Genomic DNA, 12,718 nt, shown 5'->3' with positions numbered 1-12,718 from the left:
ATGTACTTGACCCGATTGTGATCATGGTCCTTTTGGGTTGTATTCACCATAACAACTGATAGGATGAATTAAGGATAAAGAGGTTTAATTATGATTTATTAATATATTATGTGAATACTATATTAAAAGAGAAATCATATTGTTTAATTAATATTAGTCAAGAATTAATTAAGAATTAATTTTGTGGCTAAAAGAGATTAATTAAACTTAGGGGACTAATATTATAATTATAAGATAATTGCATTTTGAGCTATGGATTCCTATTGGAAAGAGGATTGGACGAAATATATGGGAAGCCCATATGAATTTCGTCCAAGGGATTTCTAAAGGGACTCCATGAGTTGCTTAAGGCCTAAGCAGAGAATTAGGGTTTCCCATGAAAACCCTAGCAGCCACACAAGTATAAAATGACCCCTAGGGCACCCAAAAACATAGCTATGCATTCCTTGGAGTTTCTTGGACATTTTGGTGCCTCCTCCCTCTCTCTTTGATTATCTTGTTTCTCATGGTGTTTGTGATTCCATTAGAGGTGCAACATTTGAGGCACTAAGCTTTCAGCAATCAAGATCAAGAAGAATTGAGATTGTTATTGCTACATAACAATCAAGGTAAGATCTAAACTCTATTCTTATGTTAATATCGATTATCACATGCTAGATCTAGGGTTTATGAGCTTTAGATGATTATTGCATGTTCATTAGACAAACTAGATCCAAAGCTTTAGGCTTTGCATGTACACCATAGGATTTATGTAGTGCTCAAACCCCATCAAAAGCAATACCAGGTTGAGTAAGACTCAAAGCTCGAGTACCAATGTCGAGATTGCAGAGATGTGCAGAGTACCTTATGCTTTCGTAGTTGGCTCAATCATGTATGCTATGACATGTACTCACCCTGATGTGGCCTTCGCTTTGAGCATGGTCAACAGATATCAAGGGAACCCTGGTAGAGCACATTGGACCGCAATGAAGAATATTATCAAGTACCTTCTGAAGACTAAGGAATGGTTTCTTATCCTCGGTGGGAGTGATGACTTGAAAGTACGAGGGTATAGTGACGCTAGTTTTCAGACTGACCGGGATAATTTCCGCTCGCAGTCAGGCTGGGTCTTTACACTATATGGAGGAGCAGTGACTTGGAAAAGTTCCAAGCAGGAGACTGTAGTTGATTCAATGTACGAATCAGAGTATATAGCAGCGATCGAAGAATAAAAGGAGGCAATATGGCTAAAGAACTTCATTGGAGACCTTGGAGTTGTAGCAGCCATAAAGTAGCCTATGGAGATTTTTTGCGATAACGAAGGTGCGGTTGCCTTAACCAAGGAACCGAGGGATCATGGCAGGTCCAGACATATCGACAGGAAATATCATTTTAGAAGAGAACCCAACAGATCCCCTTACAAAGGGATTGGGTAGGGTTAAGTACTTGATGCACGCTAGGAGCATTGGGCTGAAGTACGATATTAGTTTTAGTGATTAGATAGCCTTAGAAACTTGTAATAGATAAATTGTAATTAACATTTGATGATTAAATAAAGGAGTTTTATTTATAAGTAAAGTTACTATCTTGTGTTAATTGTTTACTATTGTTGCACTTTGCATGTTTTAACTTCCTAAATAATAGTATTATTTAAACCATCCACAGTTGATCATACTTTGGAAGTAGGTATGAAAGAAGACTGTCATGAATTGGCTTGTAGATTGTCTAAGTGTTTAGACATAGCAAAATTTTGCTGCAACGTTCATGAGTGCTCTTGAAATATGATTTGAGTATTGGTTGAAACCTGCACTCACAAGAATCACTTCATGGAATTTAATCACGAGTAATTGTGAGATGATAATATCATATATAAACCTAGATATATGAGTTGTTGTTTACGAGTCGGTTGTGCATTGATAATGCGTAAACGTATCAGTAACTTGATGTTATAAAACGCATTGTTGTGTACGATTTGATGAGTAAATAGTACAAGCATATAATTTGGAGTTTATTTGTTCCTTTTATCCTACGAGGCTAAAAGCGATATCTTAGGCCCCTCGATGATTTGGTTTGACTTATGTGTCAGGACCGGTCAGGACTAAATTGATGTGTTCAATTAAGTTCTATGTATAACGAATCATAGATTGAGAAACAAACTGTTGGGCAATAAGTATGACTATGTTCCATGTAATTGTCCACACGATATCTTGAGAACGGAGGACTATACGTTCCCTTATCTAAAGGACGTGTCATAGTTTGACAACGGCTTTTGAGAGCTACAATTGCTAATCGGATCTTAAAGTCATACTTTCATTTATAGTTATTAGACTTATCCAAGTGGGAGACTATTGGATTAGTGTCTAAGCCCATAACTATATTTGGTATGTACTTGACCCGGTTGTAGCATGGTCCTTTTGGGTTGCCTTCACTGTAGCAACTTGACTAGATGAATAATAGAGAAAGAGGTTATTATGGTTTATTAATATATTATAAGAATAATATATTAAAGGAGAAATTATATTAATTAATTAATATTGGTCAAAAATTAATTTAGAATTAATTTTGTAGTCAAAAGATGTTAAATGAATTAAGGGGACTGAACTTGTAATTATTGGATAATTGCAATGTGGACTGAGGAAACCCTAAAGATAAGGAATGGACAAAATCCTTATGGATAGCCCATAAGATTTCGTCCAAGGGCTTGTTCTGGAATGTTCTTGTGGGCTGCTTATAGCCTAAGCAACCGGATGAGGACTTTGACTGAAACTCTAATTCCTCACCTATATAAAGGGCCCCTACGCTTCTTGGTTTCGGCTACCACAACCTTAGGAAGAGTTCAAGAGCCGAAATTACCTTCCCCCCCTCTCTCTCTCTCTTGAATATTCTCCAACTTGTTTTGGTGTTTGTGATCTATTAGAGACACGACATTTGAGGTGCTAAGGTTCACAAAAGCTCAAGATCTTTAAGAAACAATCAAGGTGACATTCTTACTAGTTTATTTATGTTGATTTTAAGTTTTGTTGTATGCTAGATTAGGGTTTGCAAGTCTTGGACAATTGTTGCATGTACAAATAGAAAAACTAGATCCAAGCATTAGGGTTTGCATAAACAGCACATGAATGTTGTTTTGCTCATAACCCAACACAAACATGACACAAATGATCACCATAGTATTATTTTCATAATTAAGGACCAATCAAAATTCATTGCATTGATGACAAAAACGAAAAGGATATTTTTCTTGTCTTGCGTAGGTAAATCATTGCAAACTTGTAGCCAACCATGCACATTTTTATTTATAATATGTGCAACACACACACACAAAAATCACCATCTACACAGGTTTTACTCATAGTTTTGTTAATGGCTTTTGTATTATTTAAAACGCTATCAATTGAAATTGAAAATAGAATTGTCTAACTTATATTCCACAAAAAGGTCTAGTATAATTTTTCTTAAATTCATACGTATATATGGATAATCTAATAATTTAATTGTATTGGTCCGCTTCATCATTAACCAATATTCGTTGTGGAGCCAATGCGCGATAATAACTAAGAAGGAATTGACATTTCCATAGGGGAAATCTTGTAACGTCTTATTTTTCAAACCAAAATTTTTATTTTTCAAATATAAATCAATATCCAAAACCATGTTTCATAAAAATCTCAAGCACCAAAAGGTTGAAATCAAGATAAACTAGTAAAATGTATTGGAAATTGTGGAAGCCAAAAATCATAATATATAGAAGATGCGTATGCATCACAGTCAAGCTGGAGTCTTCCACTGCCAGAACCACAACCTGAAAAATATATAATGAACAATTGTAAGCATAAAGTTTAATGAGTTCTCCAAAATATCTCATACCCACAATAATAATTATACATGTCAATAATTAGCCTATGGGCTTTCGTCGTCATCCCCATACATGTTTAGCTCACTGTGTCGTTCTTGTTATCATTCTACAGGAATGTTTAGCTTATGACTCCATGTCATTCTTGTTATCATCCCTACAGTTATGTTTAGCTCACGACTCCATGTCGGTCCTCCTGTCATCCCAATAAAGCATATAAGAATACGAGTAAACAAGCAAGACCTTACCGGTCTAGCTAGGCATACAATCCTATCATAGCATTACACAAGCATCCAACACCCAAAGGACCCAATCATAGCATAAGTAATATAGTGAGAAGACTCGCCTAGATCAAAGAGTTGAATCCCAACTACTTAAAGTCCCAAAGAATCAGCTACACGAACCGCCTAAAATAATAAGAGGCTAAAAGTCTAAAGCTCAAAACCTCCAGTTTGACCAAAAGCCAAATGGGTCAAAAGTCAACGGTCAACTGTTGAGCACATCGTAACCAAGACTGTGTCGCGCCGAGAAACACAAACCAACAAAATAGTCAGGAAAACCTAGAAGTCACGTCGTGACCTCTAGTCAGTCGTGCCGTAAAATCCGGCCAAAATTCTATTTTCCATTACACACTTAATCCCTTTAGACCAAGGCTCGCAACTTTCCAGATCATTTCAAAATAGACTTAATGGATAAAGTTTCCAACTTTATCCATTTGCATGTCTCAAACACACCTTTCTGTAACCTAGGTCTAAAATGAGACCCAAAATGCTACTAAAAACATGCATGGACCGATAGCAAGATAGAAACCTCTCTTTTTTACCCTCATGGGTTCAAAAGTCAACAAGACGCAACCTTGAACCTGAAGTTTTCCAAACACCAACTAAATATCAACTTAGGGACCAAAATATGCTTAAAAAACTAGATCTATAAAGATGAATGCATAAAGCTTGGAACTTGAGGGAATACAAACGTCTAGAATACGCTTAGAAGGTTGAAATGCTTATGGATCTAACTTCTTGACAACACCAATCTCTTGCTTCTTCCTCAAGCTTCACCAAAATGCCTTAACAACACCAAAAAGGGATGAAAGGGGCTAGGGTTTCAAGGTTAAGGTTCTATGAAGATGGAGTCTGCCAAATGAGGCAAACCCTAGGAGTTAGTGTCTTTAAATAGGGTCCAAATGCTGAGAATTAGGGTTTCTCATCTCATTAAGGTTGCGTCGTATCTAAGACCATGTCACGTCGTGACATTCATTAAAGGTAGCGTCGCGATCAGCACAAGGTCGCGCTGAGCATCCATCAAACCCTTGAAACTTATAAATTCCAATTTAATACTTAATAACATTCCTGGAAATCGAATGTTACAATTCCAAATGTTATAAGTAAGTGAAGCAAGATGATTGCAGTTTGCAAAGCCTACATTAATTATTTCAGATTTCGCTTTGGCCTAAAGACTAACCGCATCGCGTCTCAGAGTGGTACGACTTACATGTTACAACAAGATATTGCATTTAAAGTTTCAATTTGATTATTTATGTAAGCAGTAGGTTGCCGAAAAGGTCGAATGGAAGTGCTTCTTGGATGACAAGTTTGACAAATGCTTCTCGTACTGCATCATTATTGTAAATAAATAAATGTCCGTTTTGATAGTAGTTTGTGGTGAATTTGTATTGCCTTCTTTGATCACTTTGCATGAAGTATCTTTATAACTTGTCAGAGTAGTATTTACGAGGCGGCATAAAACCACCAACATCGTTTGCACCAATCCTTCTTCATTAAGTCATTCATAATGAAATAGTCAAAATAAGAGCAAACATTTGGGTCTAGATTTGTCAGTTTAATTCCCCTTATATCATCGTTCGTATAGTTTCTTAAAGTTGTTCCTGTACCGACGGAAGTGGAAGCAAAAGTTTGTGAGGATGCCATTTTTAGCTTTGTAATTTCAGGAAAAGATGTCGGGATTGCGAAAAACATCGAGAATAGGCATCCTTTTTTTGCACGGGTGGAATCAAATGAATCAACGTAATACTAATAATAGAGGGGTAATATATATATATGGTCTTTATAGTCTTAACTAGAAAATGTCTAAAGTAGTCGGGTTCCCGGAAGGTGCTGTTTTTTAACGTGCACAAAAGAAGCAGAAAAAAATCAGGTTTTCTGGTTAAAAACCCGGTTTTCAATAAACCCGTCGTCAAGATTTTCGAAAACCATCGGTTCAATTATAAACAGACATGTCATGCAAATAAACCGTTCGGGACATTAATTTTGGCTTTTGAAAAAACCGTTTCCGATGTGATCGTATATTCGACTTGGGTGAACCACTATGCATAGGCGTGTTTGTTCTCTTTATTAATCCTTAAATGTCATGTTAACACATTTATTTGTTTCATAAGTGATTAAGATATTATATCGACACTCAACTTTGTGATATTTTTATAGTGTATTTTTGTGTTGCGTTAAAGTTTTAGATAGTTTCATAGGTACCTTTCCTCAATGGTGCCTATGAAACCACAATAAAAAAACATAACAAAATCGGTTATTTTGGAACTAGAAACCAAACTTTTTCGATTGGTTCCGGTTTTAGGCAAACCCAAAATGATTTTTTGTTAAAAAAAATAACATATTTTTTACTATTTGTAAAATTTCGAGTTGGTTGATATGAGTTTGATAGACCTAAAATGATCTGAAGGCGATTGTTGTAGATGACAATTAATGGTATTCTCCACCACAAATGTGCTCAATTTATAATTAAACAATATCTATAGGAACTTGAATAAAACACAAGGATGATTTTGTCATAAAAATTTAGCAAAACGTGAAGATTTTGAGATGGTTTGAATACAGGTCATGAAAATGATTGGGTGCCAAAGAAGAATAGTGGCATAAGTCGGATGGTTTAAAAGTACATTGACATGGTGTTTACCAAAAAGAACTGTAATCTTAGTATGACAAAACTGAATAGCATATCGTTAGTTTATAATGTAAAATATTAAAACAGACCTTTAAATTTTATATAGTGTTAAAAATTAATTTTTCTTGGAAGAACACAATTGAAAGAGAAAGAGATAGAGCATACCTGAAAGAAATTCTCCTCTTTCTCCGCATTGAAGACCCAACTGCGAAGCAAGTTTCACACAACCATGGAAAAAGAGCAAGCAACAGGAAAGCATTATACAAAGTCTTTTTTTTTTTTTTTACATTTTTTCAAACTCTTTAATTATCTACATTATGTCACACACACACAACAAGCCAGAAGTCTTAAAAGATAAATTAAAAAAAAAAAAAAAACTTGAAAATAAACCTAATAAAAGGGTAGTTTTCCCCGTCTTTTTCCCTATGATGAGTTTCTGTCTTGTAAGTTAGATCTAATGATTAACCAGATAATGAAACCAGCACTGTCTTTATACATATTTCCAGCCTCCTCAAGTTGCTAGAGGGGGAAACTCCTCTTCATTCTTGAGGAACAGGTGCTCGGCTTGACCACTGAAGACATGCAAATAAAACACAATATAAAAAACGAAAAAACAAAATCAAACACGTAAGAGTAATTTAATTTACCTTCCCTGACTCCGACCACATGAAACATATTTAGGAGGGGGAGCCTGTGACTGTGAGCCAGAAGTACTTTCTTCTGGATTAGTAGCATTAGCACCAAAAGCTCCAAACACAAGTTTCCTTTGTGAGTACATCACCTGCTTCAGTTTCCCACGATGACTCTGCTCTTGCTGACGGTTACGTGCTCCTGGTCTCCAACCCCTTCGCGATCCTGCTCCTCCTCTGAAGATGTTCTGCAAAAACCCATTTATTGTCAGATAAATGGGTTCAAGCAGTCTGGTCCAGTCCGGTCCAAACTGGACCGGACTGGACCATAACGAAAACAGGAAAATGAATATACATATAACATACCGTGGCAGGGATGTACGACCCGGTTCCACGAACCGTGTTTCTTTCTTCCAACCGGAACTGTTGACCGGTTTGCCTGGAGGTTTGACCATTTTGATACACCACACTATTTGAGTTCACCTGAGGAGATGGCGGTGAACTCCAACGGAACCATGAAGACCAAAAATATCGAGCAGGAGCAGCTGCCTCCTCATATTGCTGTTGAACCACATGGCCCATAAGTAGAGAACCATTTAAACCATTACCATGGTGAAATTGACCGTATAGCAGATTCCGTATACTACTTTCATAGTCTCCGGTGAGATCCGCAAACGGATTCAAACTTTCCATTTCACCAAATCCACCAATCACATCCGGATTTCGTAAATCATGTGCCACATCATCGTGACCACCGCCACCTTTCACCATTTTGGCAGTAGTTCTCGGACTAAGATCTTGAAATACATCAAGATCGCTTGCTTCACCAGACCCCACATACGACACATCATCAAGATCATCATATGAAAGCTTTGAGTCCACGTCATCAATGTATTCGGTTTCGCTATAGGATGACAGTGATAAAGTATCAAACGTTAGTGGAACATCCGGAATACACTTTGGTTTGTGCCTTTGCAAGGTGTTTGCAAAAAACTTCTTGATTCCATCTCCAATATTCTCATTCTGTAGTTCAAGAACCTCACGGAGTGTGCTCGCACCGTATCTAAACGCACTCAAGATGCGGTAAGAATTTGCTGCAACAAAACAAAATGTTTTTATCATGAAAGTTGATAGAACAAGAGAGGAGATATCATGCATGAAAAACACAAAATGAAATTAATTGAGCGACAAATATAGAGATATATGACCTAGAAAAACACCGTCAAGTAAGATCTACTAAAAGGGGCCGTTTGGTTCACAAAATGTTTTAGAAGGATTTGAAATTTAAAAGAATTCAAATCTTGCCACAAAGTTTGGATGTTAAAAAAAATGAAATGGATTTGGAATGTTAATAATGACATACAACACAAGTAACCTTTATTGATTATTATATAAATACATATCTATTTATTTAAATTTTACATAATAATATTTGATTATTATTACCAATCAAAATAATAATTAACAGTTTACCTTTGTGGTTTAACCATATCAAGTTATTAAGTCATTTTAGTAATTAAGGATATGGAAGTTAAATTCCTCCTTATGTTATTTTAGGAATGATATAATCAATCAGATAGAAAAAACTATTGAAGAAATCCAATTCCATTACTTGATGGAATCCCACTTTCAATTCCTTTGGAATCTACCAGGATCAACGACGAATCAAACGGTGACCTAAATGCACATGATGAGTTAGTTACCTTGTTGAACGCTGCGGCCAAGATTGTTAGTTTCCTTTAATGGATCAATTATATTAAGATGCTTCCACATGAAATTTGACACATTTGATGTGGATTCATTAGAACACAATATGAACGTTTCCATACAAGTATTCAAGAAAGCATCGCTGAGGAAAGCACCAGTCCTTTCGTTTAAAGGGTACTCAACTGAATAAAACAAGAGTTGATTAGAATCAGAAACCAAGTATATTAATTACACAAGAAACCTCACAAATAACTTATTTCATACCAACTATGTTTAGAAGTGAAGATTTCTTAACCACACCATTCAAACTGATACAATAGTTATCCCAGTCAAATTTGCCATAATAGTCCAAGAACCTGAAAAGAGCCTAAAACCGAGCAATAAAAGAAATCGTTAGTTAGATGATACAGACATAAATCTTGGTTATAAATCCGAGTTTTTTCACAAGGTTACAAGAGATTAATTACCATTAACGGGTTGGTTATAGATGCACCAAAGGCATGAAATATGTAGAGAACCAAAACTGCCAATGCATATGTCGATAGTAAACCATAAGTAGCACCGAGTACACGACTTTCATAATAACACCATGTTTTTATTAGAATTATACTCCGTTTGAAAAGATGATCCTTGCCAATTTGGCGATCCACCTGTATCAAACAAAGTAACAAAAATCAAATCAAATGGTAAGTCATTTTTATGAAATATCTATTGAGTTTATATATCTGTAACCACCACGCTACGTAATCGTCTCCTGCATGCATGCCATGAATGATGTGTATACATACATACATACATACATACATACATATATATATGTATATGTATATGTATATGTATATGTATATGTATATGTATATGTATACGTATGAAAGGTGATCACACCTGCTCAAGAAAACAAAGTGTAGAAAGTCCACCCAATTGATTAAACGATATGTCTATAACAATGCCTGAAACAATGCATTTCACAAGTTTAACCTGCCACGCGAAACATTACAACATTATTAATCCTGTTGTTGAAAAATCGTATACCATATTAAGTAATATACATAGATTATAAATGGATTGATTTTATTTAGTTGGCATAAAATGCTAGCGTAAAAAAATAATAATAATAAGAGCCACAAATTTAACCTCCGCATCAATGTATGTGACATCTTTTACTTCGAATTCATTGTTTCCATTGTGTTCTTCAGCCTGAAGGAGATGAAGAACATCCCGAGGCAAAGTATATCCCCTATCAGGAGCACCAATGGCTGTAAAATCAATATCTCCATCAGGGAGATAAGTCTTGAGTGGCACTGAACCATAGGTGAAGACCTACAACAAGTTAAACATTTGATCAATCTTTTAAACTCGAATGAAGAAACAAGCAATGGTTAACAACTTAGCAAGAAACTTATTAAAAGGTAATGTAGCAAAAAATGACAAAAAGGTAAACATGTTTAAATATTTGACCATATGATATCTCATAAAAAGAAAACAAATCACAATCAGTGCTCAAAAGTTCCCAAGCATGCAACTTCTATGTATGTTCATATTGAGATTTATTTATAATCAACAAAAAAAAAATATGAATATCGATCATTTGTCTTTATGTTCTTTATACTTCTAGCTTTCTTTTGTTATATAAAGTAACCATCTTTATGTGTTATTCTTGTTTGCATAAAGAGCAGAAGTCATGATCTTCTTATTGAGCGACAGTTAAAAATTTACAGTTTCTCATTTCATATAGTATATTGCTATTTGACACGTTTTGCCGAAATAAGATTTTATAAAAGAGCAGTTTCTTCATTGCTCCTCAACATCTCCAAAAAGATAAAAGATCTTTTATATGTTGAAAAGTAAGATTAAGTTTTTCAACCCTAATCCCGACATTGATGGTTAAAACGAAACATTAGATTGGTAACCCATATGCATAATCTACACACACACACACACACAAAAAAAAAAAAAAAAAAAAAAAAAAAAAAAAAAAAAACATTCAGCTCACCGATGATGGATGAAACTGCAATAAATATAATCAATAGTAAAAAGTCAATTGGCAGATGGGATGAAGGTTTAAACTTTAATGTCTTCATCTTTTACCAAATTCATTAACTCCCATCCGAACAATCAACAAAATTCCAAATTTTTGTGTTCCAGATTATTTCGAACACGGCAATGGCATCACACCGCTCAGATTCAACTTCAAGAAATTCAATAGCAACTTTTCCACCGTGATTTATAATCAATAGCAATCATCAAGAAAATGAACCGACAATTAGCGATTAACAAGATCATGAACAAAAATTACCCAAATTTTGTAAAAGTTCCAATTTTGGTCAATTGGGAGTAGTATAAGTAAAATCGGGTGTAAGAATCAAACCCTAGTTTACAAATCAAACATGTCGACGAACTCGATTGAAGAATTGGAAGAATCAAATAAAAATCACACCCCATTCTGTTTAAAAAAACAATTGATTGGGATAATAATATAAGCAGATAAATTAAAATAAAATTAAAATGATTTTAGAAAAAAGTTGACACAATCCAACACCCATATCCGAATCCGACCCGGACCAAGACGAGACCCGAGATATGAGCAAACCCCTACGCATGCAAAATTTTAGAAGTTTTATTGAAATGAAATAAACCTCAACTCCGAGTGAAGTTCTGAAGAGCTTCTGCATGTATTCGATCACGTCCTTCCTCTTATCTTCGGAATCCAAAGTAGGGTACACACAATTCAACACTTCAAGAATCGGGTCTTCACCTGCGACCCATTTCTCGTTGGGAATCGCTTCGGGATCGGGGGTAGGCACTGGTTGTGCCAACGCCGGTGGCGGAGTGAAATGCACTTTGGCCATTACCAGATAACCGAAGAGAATAAAAGTTACAGAATTATTTATAGTTTATAATTGTATATGTATCTTGATCTGTATCCAACGCTAATCCTTCTAGAAAACAACCCAATTTACATCGAATAAGGGTTTCTGAAGGTGATATACAACATACCTATATAGAAAGAAAGGGGAAAATTGGGGAAAAACTTGGAAATTTGTGAAAAAAAAGGTTTATCAATGCTTCTATATATGAAACTTCTCTGTAATTCGTATTATCAGGGAAAAAGAACCTCAATCCAAAAGGCTCCTCCTCCCTCTTGTTTTCTATTTTCGTCTGTTTCTCTTACATATATATGACTGTGTATCTATAGGTTTTTTCTTGCCTCATTATGTAGATATATATGGTTTGTGGAGCGACCCCCGACACTGCACCGGAAGCTAGAGGTGGTTTTGTACAAATTTTTATTTTTCACCTTTACCCCCTCATTTTTTAAAGTGTTCTTCAAACAGTCCTTATATTTAGAGCTACCAAATGTAGCTAGGTTCACTGTTTGGATACAATTAGACAGTTTAGATTGGATTGTATGGTCTTGTTCGGATTTTTGGAATGGTTTGGACAAAACCGAATTAATATTTTTGATTATGGATTGATTTAGTTACTAAAATGAGAAAGGAATAGTCCAAAATGAAAATCATTTTTTATTTTTAATTGTACAAATGAAAAAAAAAAAAAAAAAAAAAAAAAAAAAAAAAAAAAACTTACTTTTAAAACTCACAAATATACGTAAGAATAGTGGGTGTGGGTACATAAC

General features: G+C 35.1%; 1 protein-coding gene across 1 annotated transcript; it reads right to left on the bottom strand.

Moving 5' to 3' along the window:
* Positions 1-7,018: 7,018 nt before the first annotated feature.
* LOC111876551 (uncharacterized) lies at positions 7,019-12,214 on the bottom strand. Its single transcript, XM_023873112.3, has 9 exons — positions 11,718-12,214; positions 10,216-10,401; positions 9,967-10,059; positions 9,549-9,731; positions 9,346-9,448; positions 9,078-9,263; positions 7,741-8,468; positions 7,393-7,622; positions 7,019-7,317 (listed from the first exon to the last, which is right to left on the bottom strand). Exons 1-9 carry the CDS (start codon positions 11,928-11,930, stop codon positions 7,257-7,259), a joined length of 1,983 nt encoding a protein of 660 aa, XP_023728880.1. The 5' UTR covers positions 11,931-12,214; the 3' UTR covers positions 7,019-7,256.
* Positions 12,215-12,718: the final 504 nt, after the last annotated feature.

Source organism: Lactuca sativa, chromosome 9 (assembly GCF_002870075.4).
Source record: "Lactuca sativa cultivar Salinas chromosome 9, Lsat_Salinas_v11, whole genome shotgun sequence".
Taxonomy (NCBI): Eukaryota; Viridiplantae; Streptophyta; class Magnoliopsida; order Asterales; family Asteraceae; genus Lactuca; species Lactuca sativa.
This window is presented reverse-complemented; position numbering and strand designations above follow the sequence as displayed.